The sequence below is a fragment of the Copadichromis virginalis genome, linkage group LG12, assembly GCF_057382275.1.
Source record: "Copadichromis virginalis isolate Kocher_CV1m ecotype Utaka linkage group LG12, C_Virginalis_male_GT1.1, whole genome shotgun sequence".
In the NCBI taxonomy this organism is placed as follows: Eukaryota; Metazoa; Chordata; class Actinopteri; order Cichliformes; family Cichlidae; genus Copadichromis; species Copadichromis virginalis.
The window spans coordinates 37,811,378-37,833,256 of NC_140629.1; the positions used below are offsets into that span (position 1 = coordinate 37,811,378).

The 21,879-nt window shown below is 43.9% G+C and overlaps 1 protein-coding gene across 5 annotated transcripts in view; it reads right to left on the bottom strand.

Annotated features, from left to right (window-relative positions):
- Positions 1-21,879, bottom strand: part of wdfy3 (WD repeat and FYVE domain containing 3) — a 123,532-nt gene that overhangs the window by 26,461 nt on the left and 75,192 nt on the right. For 3 of the 5 annotated variants that reach the window (XM_085476414.1, XM_085476415.1, XM_085476411.1), the window contains 21 exons: positions 20,825-21,043; positions 20,152-20,336; positions 16,206-16,437; positions 15,826-15,986; positions 14,329-14,440; positions 14,053-14,243; positions 12,910-13,062; positions 12,526-12,599; positions 12,213-12,374; positions 12,030-12,124; positions 11,778-11,898; positions 10,455-10,672; positions 8,114-8,310; positions 7,168-7,302; positions 6,549-6,728; positions 5,860-6,093; positions 5,662-5,761; positions 4,570-4,730; positions 2,911-3,140; positions 1,686-1,795; positions 855-1,037 (listed from right to left, as the gene is read on the bottom strand). In XM_085476414.1, coding sequence (XP_085332540.1) covers positions 855-1,037; positions 1,686-1,795; positions 2,911-3,140; positions 4,570-4,730; positions 5,662-5,761; positions 5,860-6,093; positions 6,549-6,728; positions 7,168-7,302; positions 8,114-8,310; positions 10,455-10,672; positions 11,778-11,898; positions 12,030-12,124; positions 12,213-12,374; positions 12,526-12,599; positions 12,910-13,062; positions 14,053-14,243; positions 14,329-14,440; positions 15,826-15,986; positions 16,206-16,437; positions 20,152-20,336; positions 20,825-21,043 — 3,453 coding nt within the window. The remainder of the gene's footprint in view (positions 1-854; positions 1,038-1,685; positions 1,796-2,910; positions 3,141-4,569; positions 4,731-5,661; positions 5,762-5,859; positions 6,094-6,548; positions 6,729-7,167; positions 7,303-8,113; positions 8,311-10,454; positions 10,673-11,777; positions 11,899-12,029; positions 12,125-12,212; positions 12,375-12,525; positions 12,600-12,909; positions 13,063-14,052; positions 14,244-14,328; positions 14,441-15,825; positions 15,987-16,205; positions 16,438-20,151; positions 20,337-20,824; positions 21,044-21,879) is intronic. The other 2 variants (XM_085476412.1, XM_085476413.1) reach the window with 2 other exon arrangements.

The window sequence follows — 21,879 nt, forward strand, 5'->3', positions numbered from 1 at the left end:
GCCACGGTAAATATACTTTTATTTATTCACTCCACATAAAATGTAATAAATAAATCATATAATACAAAAATCAACTATTCACATTTCAAGTTTTAACTATTTAAATTTTCAGCTTTTTCCTTTTACAAATTTAAAGTGAAAAGAACACAAAACACTGCAAACCACAACACAATTAAATATAAATTATAATATGAAAACTAAAAGAACATGCATATTCTCTGTCATATGGACCTGCATGAATAAACTTTCTCAATCCTTTATCATCTGCAACCGAAAATAGTTGTGGATGATTACTATACCTTTCTAATGTTGTTGTCCCTGCCTCTCTTTCTCTCTCTCTGGCTCTGTTCCTGTGCTACTGAGTGTAACTACCGCCCCTCCCCCCTCTGCCCAGCATAAAGCACAAGGCTCGCGTGCAGAGTGAAGCGGAAAAAAAGTGCGAGAGAGAGGCTGAGAGAAAGAAAAAAAAAAAAACCCACGTGACGGCTCGCGATAAGGAGCCGGCTCGCGTCGTTCACGTCAAAGAGCCGGCTCTAAGAGCCATTTCGTTCGCGAACGACCCATCACTAATCAGCAGACGAGTCAAAACTTGGCTGGTGGATGACAGTCATTTACCAATCTGCTTACATAAGCAATAGCTTAGCTAAAAAGACAGCAGATCAGAAAATAACAAGCTCTGTCTGCAGGGGGTTACTTTATTTTGTCAAACAAAAAGAGGCTGACCTAGTTATCTCAAGGTTGCATGAGCAACACTCAGCTACTCAAAGCAGAGAAAAACAAAAAGTGAGCTAAAGTAGGGAGCAGAAAGACTGCGTGCTTATTCCTCTGCATGTGTTTTTCACAGTGTTACTGACCCAGGTGGTTCTGCCAGCTCTTCAGGGCCGGCTCTTCCAAAGCGGGACGGGCTGTGGCGATGTCCACGTGTCCTCTGTCATTGCAGGGCAGAGACACTTTGAAGATGTCCTCCAGCATCTGGCGCTTGCTGTGCATCAGCTCCGTCCACACACGGTTCACCGCCTTCAGCAGGAGCTGCCGCCCTGCAGAGGAACCACGATAATGAGTTTTCCTGTCTGTTTTTGTGCAGAGCAGTTGTAAAATTCCTTTGCAACACATAAAATATTCATTAAGCTCTCCCTCCATCTCTGTCTGTAATTCACCCACATTCACCTCCCCCACAAGCACAGAACAGAACATCTAAGCACATGCCGCACCACAACATACAAAAATACAAGCGTTACACCTCAGCGACTTTCTGGGTTATTTTCACAGCTGATATATGAAGACGAGTGTTTCTAAGGCAAGAACAAACTCATTGGACTTTAAAATTACGAGTGAGGGGACTGATTGATGGTAAAACAACTGCAGGAGACGTCGCTCTTTCAGACAGATCTCTAAACCACTCGGGTTATTTTTGCACTCCTCGCATTTTCTCGTATCCTCTAATTTCTATTGTGTATCTTTAACTGTTCATGATCATCTGTTTTGCTTGTCATTTAAATACTCCAAATCACTGTTAATCATAGCTGGGCCTAAATGATTTATAAAGTGTAAATAAACTGAAGTTATTCTGTTATATAGAGGATGTGCCACACAAGAAAGTGACAACAGTATCTGGGCAGAGGTCATCAGGGTCAGAGTGGCTCTGCACGCAGTCAAACACACTTAAACACACGAATCTGTCTCACCCTCGCTGACGTCGTGGCTGTGCGTGGTGTCAGACTCGTTCTCCGCGGGCATCATGACGTGCCAGGTCGTCATCCTGGCCTCCGCCTCCAAACCGAAGCCGTCCACACTACTGCACACAAACACACACACAGGAGCTGAGTACCATGCTGCCCTGCATAGAACTGAGAGGAGGGTTTGATTATTTGGCTTCTCCACGGCAAACAGGTCTGATCTCTGCAGTCAAACACAGCGCTGTGTTAGAGAAGGTTGTGTTCACCACATGGCTGGACATCCAGTCTGTCCACACCTGCTGCTGTGTGAGGAAAGAAATGTTGTTTTTTTCCCCAGAACCAGATACATCCCCTGCTATCACAATCCACCAGCATGTGAGCAAACCTGACAAAGTCCAGGTTTCAGAAAATAGAGGTGTGACCCGGCGGTAATTAGTTATACAAACATTCCTGCGGGGGAGACTCAGATAATCTCACCGAGTTTAACTACAAGAACGGCAAAACAGTAAACAAAATAAACACACGATGCAAACTTTTCTTCTGTCTTCTGTGCAGAAAAAAAAGGACAATGATTTGTGTTTTTTCTGTTTTCTAACCCTTTACATCATTGTCCTTTGCAAACAGAAGTTGTGACATAACCATAGAAAACGTGTTTGTTGATTATTTATTCCATGCCTAGCTCTTCTGTTTTATCAGGACATGTGGACAATCCAGAGCTCTTCTGCACTATGAAATCTGTTGAACACCTTTAAGTGTGATTCTGAAATCATGCTAAACACTCCTATTTACAGTTTATTTAAAACAAAAACCAGCTTTTAAATCAAAGCATCCAAATAAAGTACCATCTGTGCACAGTGGCCACAACCAGCACAGCTTTAAGAGCTACGGCAGCACAGATAAAGCAATCAGCGCAACAAACTGGCAAAGCAACATTTCACTAAAGCCCTTCATTAACATGTCTTAATGCATCTCATCTATATGTGTGTTTACAACCCAAGAATATTATTACTTTTGACCTTTTTCTTTACAGGATTTACCACTGAAGTATATTATTACTCAGCCTAATACATATTGAAAGAATGATACAGGAAAGAAAATTTAGTTCAACGTATGAATAATCAATATCAGAGTGTCTACACACACAGCACCTGCTGGTGTGATAGATGCACTTCTATAGTCTGTTGCTATTAATCAAAGTAAAAAGCCTACAGCAGCCTCCATGTAAAGAACGTACCTCCCGCTGTGCAGGCAGATGAAGCAGTGAGCTAGGCAGGCCACAAAGTCCTGGTCGTGGTTGCCTGGCCCGAGCACCAGGTTGCGGTTGACGGTCAGGACCCGCAGGGCATCCAGCAGGGCCACCTGCTGTGCTACCGTCTTGTGGGGTCGGCAGAGCTGGTAGAGCACCGTCCGGTTCAGACAGTGGTAGATAGTGTCGAGAGAAAGTCCCTGCGAACGCCTCTTAGACTGGAGAATTTGGAGCGGGAGGAAAACAAGCGAGAAGCAGTTATGGCTGTTTAATGCTATGAAGTGCATGTGAATAAAGCTGCTGACGAAATATTTCTGCAGGAGGAGATTTGTGTTTGTAACGGGGCTACACTGAGTTAGGAATGCAGAGGATTGTGAACGTAGCTTTAGTATTGGAATGCTGCTTAAGGGCCTCAAAGGGCCTTATTTGAAAAGTCTGCTATTTATAAACATGTGTTTAGACTTTAAATCAATACTCTGCATGTTCATACTCAAGTGTGCTCTAACAGTACGCTCCAGATTTTGGAGCTTCCTGTTTTGTGTTAAAGCAAAACTGTGAGAAAACCAGTTTTAAGCCCGAAACAGAAGAAGTCTTAAAAATTGAAAATGAATATTATTTACATAGAAAACCTCTTTTCTAGTCTTACAGACAAATACATTTGGGACTGTTGGAATAAACTGGAGCACCTGGTGTTCACTCACACACCTGCAGGAAGTACCACACCGTGCCACCCATCACACATCTTTTCCTTTTAATCGACCACTTTGTTAAGGAGCAACTCCAGCTGGAGTTACTCCAGAGAAAACTGAGTAGAAAGTGGGTACATTTCAAAATGACTGACGAAATCAATAACAAATATATTCCAGTTCCAAACTGTGCGCCTCAGGATGAAATGGATGGCCATCGAATCCACTGAGGGATATTTCCAGGATTCAGGGACTGCATTATGGCTCGAAAAATGAATTACTGAAAATAATCTGCTTATCTTCTCAGCTGCACAGCAATGTGTACACAAACCACCGCAAAAAAGGGAAGACAAAGTCCATGCACGACTCATTTTAATACGTTGCTAAAAGCATTTCCATGTAAGCATACGCATGGGGTACCACTGCAACCCTTATTTAGAATAACAAAACAAAGAAACTGAATCTAATAAGCAGCAAATATAAGAAACACACCTCAGCAGCCAAATCTCATTCTGTGCCCATCTCATACAAAAATGAGGCCTGCAGGACCCCGTCTATCTGATTTGCTCCAGCATCACTTTGCACTGGTTGCATTAACTGCAAGACGACTAAAGGACTGTTTTCCTTCTTATTCCAGTTCAGGCGTCACAGACGCCGTCTCTCTGCCTCCGGCCTCTTCAGGAAAATGTCAGTCTGACAATGCAGGCTGCTCCCAACAATACAGGATTTACATTATGCTGTGTTTGTGAATCTAATGACTATTAAATGTGTGTACAAACCAGACAAAATACTAGTGCCTCCAGCTACACAATGTGAGTACATAAAGGGAGGACGTACGCTGCCTTAGACAGACAGAGACTTTCCGTTTGTATAACATCTGAAAACACTGGATTTATTTGGGTGAATCTACATTTTGGACCATCAGCTGACCAAAAACAGCCTGAGGTCATTTTGCTTGTACCTGTCCAATGAGCTGCACGATGAAGTCCACCACCAGCTTGGAGTCCTTGTTGAACATGCCCTGCCACAGCTTGTCCACCACCCGCTGGGTGAAGTAGAAGACGTTGTTGACCAAAATCTGATAACTGCCCCCGCTGCTGAGGGGCAACGAGGCATCTTCGCCTGGAGAGAGAGTCAGTCACACATCTGTTAGAGGGTTTCCAGATTATGATGGTGAATACCACCAAAATAGGAAAAAGAGTTTAAGAAGGCTCTCTGGTTTTTATTATTTCAGTTAACATTTTTTCACCCTTAGTTTTTATTAACTATGAGCTCACTGACACTGCCTGATGGAGGTGCAAGTGAAAACCTGGTTACACCTGCCAGCTACGCAGCTCAAAGTCTGTGTGACTTCTGATTGGTCCCGTACGAGAATAGAGGAAGTGCATGCCTGGTGAATACACAGGACATGAGCGGGCGTCGCGCTGGTCTGTATTTCCAGGAGTAAGGAGGCCTCACGCTGCAAGCGTTTCCCCCTCATTACAGTAGAAACTGTTCGAGTGTAAAAACAGCAGCTTTTTAAAAATGCATTACATGATTGAACAAAACTAAGCATCTCACGCCTCTGCAAACAGATATTACCTTTGAGATTTAGCAGAACAGTGTGACAGGAATATGGGTTTTATTGATTATTTTGTGTTCTACTAAGGAAACAAAGAAAGGTAAGTGAGATGATTTTTGCTGTCTCACATTTTTTGAAGCGCACAGATTTTCTTTTCTTCCTCAGATAGATGCAGGACGATACTCTAAGCACAACAGAAACTCCTGAAGGTGCTTGCAGATCTCCGGCCTTCACATTGTGATTTGCTGACTCATGATGCCTCCATCACAGTTTTGTTCAAAGCCAAAGAAAGAGTTAAGCTGTCCTGCAGCATGCTTATGTACAAGAGCAGGATTTAAGCAATAAGAATGGACCTAATGAGCAGGGTGTCCGAACTAACTGTAGACTCCAGGGAAATAGGTGAGAAAATGCCATCAGTGATAGTGATGATACATTACACCCCTGCCTCTAGTTTGGAGGTGAGAGAAGGAACCAAAACTTTAGTCTGCTGACCTAGAAGGACATCAGCAGCCAGTAGATGCTCCATGACGCTGTCCAGGATGTTGGACTGAAACTCCTTCTGCTGAGTCCTGGTGGAGCGCTCCGGGGAAGCCTGAAAAAACCAACATAAAAGGGAAAAGTAAGCAACAGCCATGTTAGAGTGTTTCCTATCCATGCATCTGGAATGTGGGTTCATGTCTGTGTTCTTACCTCCAGCAGCATATCAATGATGGGTGTCTGCTTGCTGGCTGGGGTCATGCAGAGGTTGTCCATGATCAGAACCCTCATGAAGTCAAAGACATATTTTTTGGCCGGGTGGTTGGTCAGGGACGTCTTGGAGCCCACGTTGCAGTATTCAGACTGGCTGCGGTTCATGCCAGAGTCCCCAGTGAAGGCCTTGAACTCTTCGGTGGGAGAACTCGCTTCATCGTCCAAATCACTGACCTACAAAGAATGTGACCTTTATCAAGATCATCTTTCATGAACAGATCATTGTTTCCTCCAAGTTCTTGCTGCTCTGACTTGTGGAAATCTTAGCCATACATCTTAATTCAAAGGCTAGCACACTGCAGCTGTCCCCAAACACCTTTTATTGTGAGGAAACAAACTGGAGAGCAAGATAAGAGGGCCCATGGCTCAGAAGGGCAATAAGTTACAGTTTTACTGAGCCTGAAGGGATATTTACAGCGTACCTGTTGTGTGTTGATGGGACTACAAACCAGAACGTGTGATCACAGCAAATTAAACTCTACATTTTTGTGGAGAGGAAGATGAAACGCTACTAGTTAGATATTGGAGCAATTTTAGGTCAAGATTATTTTCACTGCAAGTTCTTCCCTTGTGCAGAATTTAATTTCTATTTCGAGTTGCTTAAGTGAAAAAATAAAGGACAGACTTACCATCTCAGAGTACGGTCTGATGTTGAAGGGAAAGACAGCGGCTGCCAGGGCACAGAGGAACTCTGGGCTGTGCCACATTGGTGCAAGGTCGGACACGTTGTGGTAAAGGTATCTAAAGAACTGCATGAGTGTTACTGGGTACTCCCTGAGCCAGGAACCTTCCTCCTCTGACTGCCAAGGCTGGAAAGAGACAAAAGATGCAACGCAATGAAACCTGGAGAAGAATTTCCATTAAAGTCTCAGCAGTTTAACAGTTCAAATCTCAGACTGATGCAAAAAATAAATAAAAAGTCTTTTCAGAGCAGTTATTGACACTAAGCCCACGGGCGGTCTAGTGAAGCTTCTCATGCAGGGGATGAGCGCGCTAAAGGTGACGGGAGATTAGAAGAAAAACCTTCACAGAATCCAGACTGATCATAATCACATGTGAGTGCTTTTCAAGCTTGCTGTTAGGAACTGTTAAAACATGCACTTCTATGAAAAGGGCCTTGAATTTAATGAGCAAATAATGGCTTAAAACACTTATTTAGAGCATGTGCTACTGTAGAGGAAGCAGGAAATGACCAAAAAAATAAAAAAATCAAGAAACCAACGCGTCTGAAGGTTTAGAGGTTCTCACCAGGTTAAGCATGCTGCGCAGCATGGCCAGCAGCAGGAAAGCAGCCTCAGTACAAACGCTATGGATGGAGGCCACCACCGTCCCACTGGATGCCGGCACGCCAAAGATGAAGGTCCAGATAGAGTCCAGATCAAACTGAGAGAACAAACACAGACACTGGGTTTGGGTCACACAGATACATGTAAATCTAATTAAACGAGTCCACTTTTGTATTTATTCATTAGCTGGTTTGACAGGTCAAATTCAGGTTTAAAAGTGAACCCATTATGCTCTTCCTCATTCAGCGTGGTAATCCCTGTGTTGCTTCTGCTGTCTTAGCTCTGTAAACCTTCTGTTTGAACAGGAGGTCGGTGGGGCAACAGAGGGCCGGCTGATTCAAAGCACTGGTCCTCTCACTGTTGGCTGGGTCCCACTGGTAAGATATAAAATGCATAACTGCAGAGTGGATGACCTGAGGGAGTACTCCATGGCCAAGTATGAGATAAATAAGGATAATTCTGAACTGTGAATCGTGCAAAGTTCCCTAAAGAGTCGGTCTATCCAGCCTGTGATGGTTATCCGAGTTCGGGTTAAAGGGGCAACCGTCTAAGCAGAGATGCTCAGACTTCCCTCTCCCTGCCCACCTCAAGCTCTTCTGGGGGGACAACGAAGCCTTCCAAAGGCCCAGAGACATAATCTCAATCTAACCCTCCACCACCTTTTTCTGTCTGAGAAACACGGCCTCAGACTTTGAAGTGCTTCTTCAATGAATTCAATGAAGTCCTGAGCAGCGACTCCAAGAATCCTCAATTCACTGACACTGTACTCCAACTTGAAGGTGCAGGGACTCTAAAAAGTCCAAGAATACAAATCTGGAGCTGGAAATGAGCAGCATAGGTCCACTTTAAGCCCTGAGGCTAACAAACGTGTTTAGTTATTATTATTAAAGAAGGTTGGGTATACTAACATGTACCTGCAGGCTGTCTGGGAGCTCGATGACAGGCTGCTGCAGGAAGAGAGCCATGAGCAGGAAGTAGAGTTCGGGTACGTTGGTGTGTTTGGGCAGCAGTGTCTGCAGAACAGGGAATCCTGGGAAATGGCAAGCGTCCCGGTTGATCTCCCGCAATGTGGAGCGCCCGCCGGCACTGCGACCCACGTTGAATCCTAAAAAGAAAGTTGAGAGAGTGAATGTTAAAAATAAAGCACAAAGGTAAAAGGGTGGCACCCTATGACTACTGCACCTGTAGGCAGCTCTACATGCAGGTGTAGTGCCCACTTTTGGGTTTAATGAAGCAAAGCTATGAAGGAGATGGCTGCAGTAAAAATCCAGGACTAAACTAACACAATCAATCAAAGCCAAACAGATTTGTTACACTAAAAGAAAAACTCCAAATCTGAATAAAACTAAGGACTTCTACCTGATAGCGCTCATTCTGTTAGAGCAAGTCTCTAATGGGGAGTTTCCAGAGCTAAAGCAATGGTTCTCAACCTGGATGTTTGCAGGAGTGTTATGGTGTAATAAATACAAATAAAAGACCGAAGTAGGGCTGGGCCATATTATACCATTCCCATATCGCGATAGAATATGGGTAAAACGTGCATGCGCAGTGCCTTTGTTTTCATACGCACATGGCCGAAAAAGCATGGCGGCAACGGAGAATGAGAATGGAGAAGGCGGATCGTTGAGTAAAACGGATGAACCAGAATAGGTTTGTGAAAATGGTGCCACTTCAGTGATGTGGAACTGGTTTGGTGTTTGTCCGTCAGATCGTTCAGGTCCCAAAGTCAAACGAACACTGCAGCGTCACTGAGAGTTAAAAACTGTCTAAATTCTTTCATCTTTAATAAAACGATCAGCATTGCTGCTTTACCAGGTGTAACTATGAAGTTTAGCATCCAGGCATCCATGAAAACAGAATTTATTACATTTAACGGAGTTAGAAGTTAGCAGGAGGTTACCGGAAGTTAGCTCGCTAGTTACCTCAGCATGATATAGCATGTTCTGACTGAGAGATTTCTGAAAAAATTCAAACGTACAGCTCTGCTATCACTTCCAACATAAATGAAGACAGGAAACTAAACAGCAGTGACGTTTATAAAGTTACTTAAGTTGGGCTAGCTGGTATATAATGATGTGCTACGTGATCGCTAGCGACACAGCTATGTTAGCATAACATAAACAGTGAAGCTGGAGGATGAAACACTTTTCCACTCGATAAAAGTTAACGTGAAGGTTCCTGATAGTTAGAGACAAATACAGTCGCATGGCAGGATGCTGTAAACGGACCAAACTTCAGTCAGAAGAACAACTGAGACAATCCATCCACAATACGAGGTTAGTGATTAATATACTGCAACAACATGGGAATAGAGCAGCTGTGATAGAATACAGCATTAATGAATCAATGGTACAGAAGTGGAGGAAGCAAGAAGAATGAGTTTAATAAAGTTTGATTCATCTGACTGCTTTGTTTCGCTTAATGTGTCTTATAATCCCGTGCACCTTATGGTCTGAAAATACATATTTGACTTTTTTATTTGGCACACTGCAGTTTAATGTTGCAAAGCACCTCGTTTTAACTTCAGTGGATATTATACGTGGTTATGCTCAGGATATGTTTATATAGGTTTAATGCACATAAAACAGCTGCTTGTTTAAGTGAAAATACATGGATGGGGTTTTTTTGCGCTAGCAAAGTTGTGGAGTTGCATTTTGTCTCGCATCAATTATATCGTCAGTTATATCGTTATCGCAAATTTTCAAATCTATATCGTGATAAATATTTTTGGCCATATCTCCCTGCTCTAGACAGAAGTTTTATGGAAATATTAAAGCAAACATCAACATCTGAAATTATTCCAGGCTGGTAAATCCAGTTTTGAAGAATCAGAATGGTTTTTACGCCTGAGCAATGAGAAGGTTGAAAACCACTAAGTTCAAAAGGAACTATGGCATGATGCAGCAGCAGGGGAGAGCGGGAGGGTGAAAATGAGAGAACCAACCCTTGGCTGTTCGGCGCACAAACTGTGCAGCTCTCTGTTTGCTGAACGAAGGCCAACTCCGACGGAAAGCGTTGCCAGAATGAGGAGAGGCGTCTGCTGAGCCATGTTACAACATACAGTATTTACCTTGGAAATCACGATTTCTTACTTGTGACTGTTCTAAGAGCGGGTGCTTACAGGTTTGAACGTCTGGAGCTAATACACGCACACATCCCTCAAAGGCGAGTGCCTAATGTTAACCAAATCCAGCCTCTCAGCTCCAATTTTGTGCTGCGATGACAGCGAACCCACGCTGCTGCACTCACCCAGCACTGTGCCGATCTTATTGGTCAGGACGGAGTCGGTGTGGTCCAGCCAGCCTCCTCCGCACAGGCCCTCTTTGAAGCGGTTGAGGATCGACTGATTGGACAGCAGCACCACCAGGATCCACAGAGCTGCCGTCACTGTGGTGGAGTGGAGATGTTCTTCCATGAACATCAGGAGCCAATCAAAGCCCAGCGTTCGCACCAGCTCCTCACACGCCCTGCAGGGAGAAAAAGTTTTGCAGGTTTACTGTTACTTTAATATCAGTTCTTTTCACAACATTTTAAATACTTTGTCAATATTTCTGCTTCTGCTTGCTCATTATATCAACCAGTGTCATTATAATCTCCATCTCTGTCAGCCGCTGGGCATATTGCCATTATTTGAGTCAAGTTGAGCCATATTCCAGTAATAACTGGAGCTAAATAGCTTTTTAATGATCAAAGTCTTTAAAAGATCAAAGAACAAAAATAATGTTGTGTGGCGCTTTTATGATTGATTATTCATAGTTTTCAAAATAAATAGACAGCCTGAGAGTTTGCATTTTAACTTGAAGCTTTCAGGATGAGCAGATATGACAGAAGGAGCAAATAACAACACCCAAGGCTAGAAAAATTAAAAATGCTAGTTGGCTTAGTTTGCAAACTGCAGTTCCTCAACTGCCCACTTGGGGTGCCTCCAAGCTCAGACCATATAAAAGTGTTTTCACTGTTGCAGTCTCTGCGCTTTGAGGCAGGAAGTGATGAAGGAGCAGCAGATCTTTTTTTGACCATTTATGTACCCAACTTTACACAAATAAGTAAGCATGCTAACAGCCTACTGCACAAACAGATTTAATCTCTGTAGCTAATTTCGATCTTCACAACAACTGCATGGGGTGATTTCATTTATTATTATTTTTAAATAAAACATCTTTTTAAGACTATTAAGGTTTAAAGTTATAACGTTAGAATTATGGCAGCTATGATAGATGGTAAATGCTGACACAGGCGGCTGTATCTGCCTGTTAGGCGTTAACTACGCTAACCAGAATCACTAAACTGGAGTTTGCGACCATGTTTGTGTTGCTGCCTATTTATTAAAATAATGTGGCTTAAAGAGAAGTTAATTCTACCAACAGACGATCCCAGAGCTCTGTGCTCCAGAGTGAAATCAGAGTATGTTAGTTAGGAATTATTATTAGCAGATATGTGTGTCTGTACCCCTGCAGTCTGTGGATGGTCATTAAGCTACAAGCATAACTTTACTTCTCTAGTTCAACGTGGCATGGCTCTAACTGCTATTTTTTTAATCTATACAACGTCTGGAGGAGAGCGGTGTCTTACTGGGCATTAACTGTGCACTTCTCTTTCGTGGTGAAAAGCAGTTTAAGAAGGCTGTCCAGCAGTCGATTTCTCAGCAGAATGAGGTTTGCTGATAGGAGGCCACCAAAGTCATCATCATTTCCTGCAGATGCACCAAATGTTTCATATTTATTAAGGATAGAAAAACAGTCAAGCACTGACCATATACTTTTGGCCACACGTTATTTAGGATAGAGGTGCAAGAAGTCAGATCAACACTAATATCACTCATACCTCCGTCTATCTTCTCCTCATTATTGATTTCCATGACAACAAACTTCTCACACACGGCAAATGTGGGAAGAGTGGAGGAGATGAACTGGCCGAACCTGTGGAGACAGCAAACGGTCTTATGCTGCACTGGCATGGATCATCATCACCGACGTTCACGTAGCGGCTACACGAGCGCGTTCTTACCGCAGCAGGTCGTACGGGTTGGGGAAGCCTTGCAGCAGCAGACTGAGCACGTTGCTGATGGCGGCGACAGTGGGCTGGGACAGCGTGGTGTCTCTCAGGGTGAGCAGCAGTCGTGGGATGAGCTGAAACTCTCTCAGGAGTTTAGCATTTTTAGCCGCCTCACTATTCGACACAGTCAGCAAAACACACAGTGAGACGCTTTCACGTTAAAATGAAAATAATTGTGCCAATCAGCAGTTACAAAAAAATAAAAGTCATTTTATTCTTCATGTGATCTGTTTCTTGTTCAGGGAAACTTCCTTCTGACACTTGCCTGGATTCTGTCAGCAGTTCAATGAAGTGCTCGAACAGAGACAGATGGAGCTCGTAGGGAGCGTGCAGCCAAACCTGAGGAGCAGACGGAGCAGACTCAGACCCTGCCGCACAACTCATTTCTGGCAGCACAAACTTCTGGCACAGAGTAGCTCAGTTCCTTAACACTTCAACATCAAAAAAAACACTTTTTTTCCCTTTCCTGTTCTAACAAATGCAAAAATATACCTGCAAACTCTCCGTTTTATTAGCCGAGACGGGTTTAAGTGGAACAAGACTTTTATCAATGCTAAATAGGCAAGCTTTCTTTGACAGCTGCACACTAATGTCCTTATTTCAGTTGGCTCACAAGCATTATGGGTCAACGGGCCCTGTAAACACTCACCTCAAAGTCACACAGTAGGTCCTGGAAGGCCGTGGAGTTGGGGATGATGGAGGTTTCGTGGCCGCTGTCAACTGTTCCCACCAGAGAGAAGGTGAGGTGGAGGATGTGGCTGTTTAGCAGCGAGCGCTTCTTCTTTAGGAGCATAGCCAGCAACTAAAGACGAAGACAAAACAAATACGCATTTACTTGTCTTTGTGTACAGACTTAAACTTGGCTTTCAGTCTGTGAACTCATTGCTGGGTCATATTCACATTAATCACACTGTCACTAACAGTAGTCTGTGCTTAGTCTGACACAGAAACACATTCAAAAAAATATGTAACTGGAGACAAATGAGCATCCATCCATCTTCCGCTTATCTGGGGCCGGGTTGTGGGGGCAGCAGCCTAAGCAGAAAAGCCCAGACCTCCCTCTCCCCAGCCACCTCCTCCAGCTTATCCAGGGGAGCACCAAGGCGTTCCCAGGCCAGTCAAGAGATATAATCTCTCCAGCGTGTCCTGGGTCTGCCCTGGGGCTCCTGCCAGTGGGACATGCCTAAAACACCTCACCCAGCGAACCACCTTAACTGGCTCCTTTCGATGTGGAGGAGCAGCGGCTCTACTCTGAGCCCCTCCCGGATGGCTGAGCTCCTCACCCTATCTCTAAGCGAGAGGCCAGCCACCCTTCAGAGGAAGCTCATTTCCCCGATCTTGTTCTTTCGGTCACTACCCACATCTCGTAACCATAGGTGAGGGTAGGGACATGGATCAACTGTTAAATTCAGAGCTTCGCTGTTACACAGCTCCCTCTTCGCCACGACGGATCGGTACAGCGTCCGCATCACTGCAGCTGCCGCAGCAATCGTCTGTCGATCTCCCGCTTCCTTCTCCCATCACTCGGACAAATGAGCATTTTGTAAACAAATTTAGAAAAGTAGAAGCAACACCATTAAAGTACAACGGAGAGCATTTATTCACACACCACGTGTGTGAATAAATGCTGTGCAAATCGCACTATTCATTTAAACACTACAGTGTTTAAATGTGAGAGAAGCGAATGCCTTGCGTCCCAATTTACGAATGTTTGGATGGCAATTTTTAGAAAAACTCAGTAATTATCCTGGAAATGTAACTAAAACTTTTAATTTAAGTTTTAATAACTTACCTGGTAACCTTTGATGCGCTCCATCTCCTTACTGGCCAGCGGGTTGCTTTTTACAACACACACTAAAGCCTTGACAGCCGCATACAGTCCCTCCACATCTGACGCCATGGCAACCAGACCCAAAATGGCCGCTGCCCCTCCCACATACTGCAGGTTGGTGGCCACAGGTTTGGGCACGAATGCACGGACACCTGACGGAGGGAGAAAGAGAACAAGTGAGTTTTCATCCACTAGAGAACAGCGTGTGGTATTCTGAGTCGCGCAGATTTGGTTTACCTAAATATCCAATCACAGCAGCTCCGATGGTGCGTGCGGGACCATTAAGGTGACCGGCGGCATTGTGAATCAGTTTTACTGGAGTGGCATTTTCATGAGAGGACACGGCGAGCTGAAGAAGATGGAAAAGAAATGACAGAAATTAAAAACACACACACCTCAAGTATGTCTCCAGACGGCAACTCGACGGTTACTTTTAAACTCTCTACTTCGTCAGAGCCGCTTTCACACAACTTTGCACCATTTCCTCATTTGTTAGTCAAACGTTTGTTGCTGTGGATGTTTGTCTATGAGTAAGAATGTTTTACTGTTAGACGCTGCAGTCTTGCACCAAGATCTGATCAAAAGCTTTACTGAGCTGAAATGAAATATTGGATTCTTTCAGTTAATTCGGGGAAGGTAAAAACAGCATTATGCAACATTGGCATTTAGAATAATTGTGTATTTATGGAGTTTTATTTCTCTCAACATGACACCCATGTTTAGCCAAGTGAGAGGGTGTGAAAGACCCAAACACTATGCTTAGTTTGCTAAGAGGGAAGTGATAATGCTGCATGAGAGGACAACAACTTATTTTCGTTCCCCTCTGCACAGTGAGTGAGTGTCTTCCTACTCTGTGACAGGTCTCTGCTGCAGAATTGCTGCCTCTGTAATTCTCTGCACTTCACTTCCTGTGAGTTGCTGCGGGAGACGGAGCAGGAGAGACGGGCAGGCTGGGAAAGTGACAAGTGTAGAGAAAGAGATAACACAGAGCTCATCTGGAGCTCCAACACACACTCGTGGTGGGACTGTGTGTGCTACTTCCTTTAAATGCATCATTTAAATGCAATGGACTTGAGTTTTCTGTTGAAAAATGAAATTGACCTTTGCAAACCATTAAGTGTGTGAATGCACATCCATAGCCATTTCCAGATATGCACAGCAGCCCTATACTTTCCTAGAAGTTTCCTAGACAGGGTGCATGTGTCCGATGTAATGGAGTACTTCATGTAACACGAAGTCATGCAAAGCAGGTGATTCCCTGCTGCGAAAAGGACGTCTGTGGAAAATGCCCCAATCTAACAATCCTGAAATAGTCTCAAATCCATGTGTGAAAACAGCTTATATGTGTTTACACTTTGGACCTCAATTTGGAGTTTTTCTGCTTGTATTTAATTATTTATTAACTTCAAAGTCTTTCCTCTCTGCAAACGTTACACTTGTGCTAAGGGTAAACACGTCACCACATGGCACAGTAGCAGAGGGAGAAGACAGGTTTCTTTTTTCAGTCGGTTACGTCAGCCAGGATGATGTCATCTCAGCCAGTGTGCTGCACACTTCAATAGAAAACTGAATTTAGAGTTACGGTTTAAAGGTTACTGTAACGGAAATAATAGATTCTTCAATGAAACTTTGACAGAATATCTGACAGTAAGATTTCCATTTAGCAGACAAACCTGCGGTGACAACAACATTAAAGCAGTGACTTTTAATTCCTTGCGAAGTCGTGCGTCTGACCTGTTTGGCGATGGCTTTGCTGTCCAGTTTGTTGTAGCTTTTCCTGATTTTGGCCACAGTGAGAGTCAACACAGAGAGCGCATACAGACTGAAAGACACCTTCTCCTCTGGCACCAGCACCACCGGAGAGGCCGGCGCTACCTCCGCCTTGGAGTCCTTACCTGCAGGAAGGGAAAAATGGAGAAGGTAAAAAGTGAGTAAAAATTAAAAAAAAAAAAAAGAGGAGCCATGTATGGATGAACGCTGGGAGAAAAGAAGTGATGCAAGGTGGTTAAATGACAGAACAAAACTAAAGAAAAGCATTAAAGTAGAGCAAGGATTTGGAGCCTGGTTAAAAGCAGGTCTGCAGACTGTACGTCGAGGTCTGGTGGTCCACTCACAGGGGAGGTAGACGGCCTGAAAGCTGCCCACGTAGTTGGGTCCAAGCTCATAAATGGCAGCGACGCTGGCGGCAGGTAGGAACTCCTCCAGGAAGTGGGTAGGCCCAAGACGCCACACCAGGCTGGAGAGCTGGCGCTGGGCAGGGGGTGTCCCTATGTACCCATAAACAGTACTGACGACAGGAGGGTTGGTGGAGCTGGAGCCGCCTGGAGCGCTGTGGATGTAGTGAAGCTGGAGAAGAGGAAAGGTGAAGGTAATGACTCAAAAGAGGGATTTCTATAAGATATGCAGAAATACGACTGAGCTGACACATTCATGTTCTCAGACAGTTTTTTGTGCTATGAAATGCAGACGTAGCCCGCCACAAACTTCAGAGACTACAAAGAGAAATGACTTACATTTGACTTGTTTATTGGCTCAGATCACAACAGAGCTTCAGAGCATGTGAGATACACAAACTCATTTCAATTATATGCACAGTTGAAGTTTGAACCCACTTAATTGGGAACCGGTCCCGTATGCTGTCCCCTCTGACAGGATTAAATAATCATCAAGTCTATATTTCAGGGAACAGAACTTAAAAACATCATAGATCAAGGGCTCTGATGATTTTATCAGTTAATATTCTCTGCTGGGTCAGTGCACAGACACACATGATTTACTCCTGCGTTTGTCTTTTGTCAGTGTGAGTCAGAGACTGATGAGTTGATAGTTTGCTCTGATAACTCCTTTTGTGTCCTTTTCTTTGGGGAAGCAGGCTAATTAAATATGCATGCGTTACCTATTTACGTCAGTGATGAATTAAATGGCTGGATGGAGCTGATAAATAATCGAGTTGACCTATCAGCTCCTGGATTTTAACAGCTCAGATGCGCGTTTATGTTCTAAACACGTCACAGGCACAGTGAAAACAAGCAGAAATAGTTATTATTTAGCTTACTGCTAACAGTTCTAAACTAAGCAGAGGAGGTGGTATCTGGGGGTCTCGTTCACGAGGGGAGGGGACAGGTGAACGGGAGACTGGCAGATTGATTGCTGCAGCGTCTGCAGTGATGCGGATGCTGCACCGGTTCGCTGTGGTGAAGAGACAGTTGAGCGTAAAAGTGAAGCTGTCGATTTACATCCCTAATCTCATCTGTGGTCATGAGCTCTGGGTAACGACTGGAAGAATTAGACAGCGGATACAAGTGGCGGAAATCAGAAGTCTCTGAAGGGCGGCTGGACTCAGCCTTAAAGACAGGGTGGGAAGTTCAGTGATTTGTGAGGGACCCAGAGTAGACCTGATACTCATCAACATCAAAAGAAGCCAGTTGGGGCAGTTCAGGCATCTGGTTAGAAAGACTCCCAGGCACCTCCTGGGCGAGGTATTGATTACTGGGCATGTCCTACATGGAGGAGGACCTGGGGCATACACAGGACAGCCTGGGGCTTGCTACACTGTGGAAGGTCTGGGCTTCTCCGATAGGCTGCCGCCCTGTGACCTGGCCGTGGATAAACAGCAGGATGGATGGAAAAACGGTGCATCTTAACTTGGTTTTCAGACTTCGACCTATCAGACCTACTCAGAATTTTAACTTATGTCACCAGAGCAGATGGAGAATCTGTCTCTGCCTCCGGCCGCCCAGCACTCAAGACTAAAGTGCGACTGATTCCAGTAAAGAACATACGGCAGAGTTGAGTAAATAACTACACATGACGAATGTTCGGGAAATCTGTTCGTCTCACGTGTCTGAAAGAAAAAATAAATCGGCCGATACTTTGGAATATCAGATTTTTAAATCACCAAATATTGTTATCGATCTTAAAAATCCAATATCAGGTTCTTACAGACACAACATACTCGGCGGCCATAGAGGGACATTCAAAAAGTCATCTGCACTACAGGAAGATCCACAATGAGATCAGGAGCCATGCTTTTGTTTCAAGGTCTCAAAAAAATCTATTTCAAAGTGCAATCGCTGCTGAGTCCAGGTGGGTTCCAGTTCGCACTGAAGCATCCCCGCAGAGTAATCCTCTCACCACCACGTTTCACCGTGAGGACGGTGTTCTCTGGGTTGTTCACCTCCTCCTTTGTTCTCCAAACATAAGCAGCATCTCTTTGGCCACAGAGCTCTAGTTTGTTTCATCTGACCTAAAGACGCACTTCCTGTGTACATAATCTTTCTCCAGGGTGTTCTTAGCGTACCTTTATCTGCAGAAGTTGGGTTTTTTCCTGTGTGGGGTTCCAGTGATCGTCTTCTTTGAGACTACAATGACTTGGCAGTTGTTCTGGGGTCTTTGGACACATCAACACTCAACAGTGTCTTTGAAATCTTTGCTTCTACCTCAGACAGGCTTGTTCCGCACTGTGTGGCTCTCCTAGAATCCTTCTCACTCCAGTTCTGGATATATGGAAACGCTGTGATAACTCTGTATATCCATTTCCTGCTTTGTGAGCATCAACAATTATTTTAAGTCTGAACTGATTTCTTTGTTTTTAGCGTGATGCTTTCTCAAGTGACAGTTTAAACCCTTGCTGAAGTTTTTATACTTTGTGTTAATTGAAAGATAAACTCAGTTTTAACTTGACTTTAGACCGTTTTAAAAACTTAAAGCACATCATTGTACAGCAGTGGTTTGTGCAAAGCTCAATAAAAAGTCAGGGGCTAATAATACTGACACAGATAACTTTTGTTTTTTTCTGAAATAATTCTGTTGTTTGTTTTTTTATTTAAATAAACAAACACATGGAGCATTTTTTTTAAACAACCAGGGCCTTAATAGTTCGTTCTTAAAATCACAAGATTCATTTATGACCAATCAAAACGCCTGATGTTACACAACAGTGAGTGACGCAGAGACACTGACTGTGGGAAGGATAAAAAGGGATATGAAAGGAGAACTACTGCTCAGCACAAAACAGAATTTCAGCAGTTTTCTGAGCAGACTTCATGTCAGAAATAAAACGTATCATCTATTCATTATTCACACATCAAGCCACTCCTGCTGTTGTTACTGGCTACTTTTGCCATTTAGACCACCTGGGAGGTGCCTGCACACCTTTTGCTTTACTGTCACTCTTTTACAAGCTAAATGCAACCACACGAACACTTAGACCCATATGAGACACACGACCAGCCTGTTTTTTCCTGTACACGGCCCTCAGCAGGAAATGAAGCCGCTGTTATCAGTGCCGTTAAGGAGAAGCTGTGACTTGCGGTCTCAGCCTATTCCCTATTCTGCTGTCTAATCTCAGGGGAATCTAAAGTCACTGAACCACAAACCACATCACAGTCTGCTGACTGCAGCACTCAAAAGCTGCTGTTTAAAGGTCGGAGTTAGAAACGTACGCCACTGCTGCTTCTCAACGCCAACCGTGATCAGAAGTCCAAATAAGACGAGCTAATTATGGTCGACTTCCAAACACAAAGCCGTTGTTGCGGCGTACTTACCTACTGATGCATAAGAAACTATCAGCACACTCATAGTTTTAAATCGGGCACTAGCTCACCGTTTCTTTATACAGCAGCTGTCTTTAAAAACAGGTAACCGTGAATATGAGATGATGGAGATAGTTTTTATGTATATGACATATAGTCTGATTTTATACCCATAAATCCATCTACATTTATTACAAGACTTAACTGATATATCCTATTAAAGATATACTGGCAAGCTAGGTTAACCCTCCTGTTACTGCACCTTTACCAGGGTACAGGTTTACAGCTGGAGTTTGTCCTGTGGTGCTGCACTGCTCTTGTTCTGTTCATGCAAAAAAAAAAAAAAACAACCCAAAACTTCCAACAAACACCCTGCATGCAACAAAGCCTGTTCACCCGCGGTTGGTCAACAGAAACTGGACAGTTTAGTACAGTTTTCCTAACAGCTGGATCTCGACAGGAACAACAATGCGAGATCTGCAATGTGGATGTTGGTTATTGCTGACACGCCGCGTACTAATTTTACCTTGACAGTGCTGATGAGCTGGCCGTCGATGTACAGCGTGGCCATGCTATTCTTCAGCATGCCTTTGCTCATGACCAGCACCAGGTGGTGCCACTGGCCCTCGGCGATCAGCTCGCCACAGCGGAATCGAGCGCAGCAGGGAAGGATCTCGTAGAAGGAGGTTTCTTCGCTAGAATCATCCGCTGCTTGATGGGGGAAGGCAGAGAGAAGCAGGGGGCAACATCAATGAGCCAGAGAGCTCCAGCAGAAGTGAGTACATTAGCTCAGGGTTAAAGCCCCAGAGAGGAAGCCTGTTTGGTCGTAACAGAAAGTGCACATTTCTCCCACTTGCTCTCTGTAACACTGGAAAGGTCATATTTATCAAATATAATCTCTAAACAAAACTGTATCAGCATTTTAAACTCAAATATCTAACAGAAAGTTTTAATTTCTTTTCTGGGAATATATCCTGTATGAAAGTGCATCATCCCAAAAACAAAAAAGTAATGGCTTTTGGCATACAAGCTTGAGATTTCACAGATTTGAGATAATAATTTTCTCCTGGTGGTTCACCAAAAAGAATCTTGAAGCATAGACAAAGTATAGAGGTCTAGAGGATGGTTGTGCAGCGGCGGATTATTAATTCTTGTGGTTATGCTGCAAACCGGAGTTTAAGTCTAGTGCTGCCACTTACAGTATGTCTGCAGCAGCTCCTCCTTGGTGGAGACGGTGAGCGAGCGGTCTTTGGCTGACAGCACCACAGCCAGGCACACATAATGCTGCTCCGAGGAGTTGGCCCGACGGACGATGGTCAGCAGCCGCACCGGGTGGGCCTGAGGGGATGTGCTGAACCTCTCCACGCAGAACCAAGTGGAGTAACTCAGGCCTGATGGGGGAGGAAACAGGCGCTCGCCTGGGTAAGGAAGGGGGGAGTGAGAAAAGATAGAGGTTTATTTGTTTTTATTCATATATATATATATATATATATATATATATATATATATATATATATATATTTTAAAAATTCACAATTATTTTTATCTCAATGCTTTACATATTAAATCCATCCATCCATAATAGATGGGTCCACATTGTGGGGCAAACAGACAGGCCTCTCCCCAGTCAACACCTCCAGTTCTTCAGGAAGGCCACAGAGGTGTTCCCAGCCACTGGAGACACGTAGCCTCTGAAGTGTATCCTGAGTCTTCCCCTGGGCTTCCTCACCACGTGACCTGCTCAACAGGTGAGCTGACTGAAATATCTCCACTCGTCCTGCTATGAGCCCACTTGTCAATGTAGATTGACCAGAGTGTGAAAGCAACACAGTGAATTGACTGTGTTGCTTTCAGCTCTTCTCTTTTTCTCATGCATCATAACACATTTACTCGGGGCCATGATACCTACATCTATGTAAACATCGCTAGTGGCTCAATGGACTGTTTTAAGAAAGACGTAAAGCTTCAGGGACCAAAACTGAGCTTTCATCAGTTTGTGATCAAAGACATTTTCGTCACTTTACATATTTTTTGGACAGATTGTTTGTTCTCGTCTCGCCAGTCCAGAAAACTAGAAACTGAGTTATTGTAGGCTTGATTTTTTTTTATTATTTCCGATCTTAAATGTTGTGTTTTCTTGCATTTATTAATGTGACATACTGCAAACAGCTAACCTATTTGACTCATCTTATCACACCTATGAAAAAATGCTCTTATTTTTCTTCTGAGTCATTCTCCATATTTTCCTGGTTCA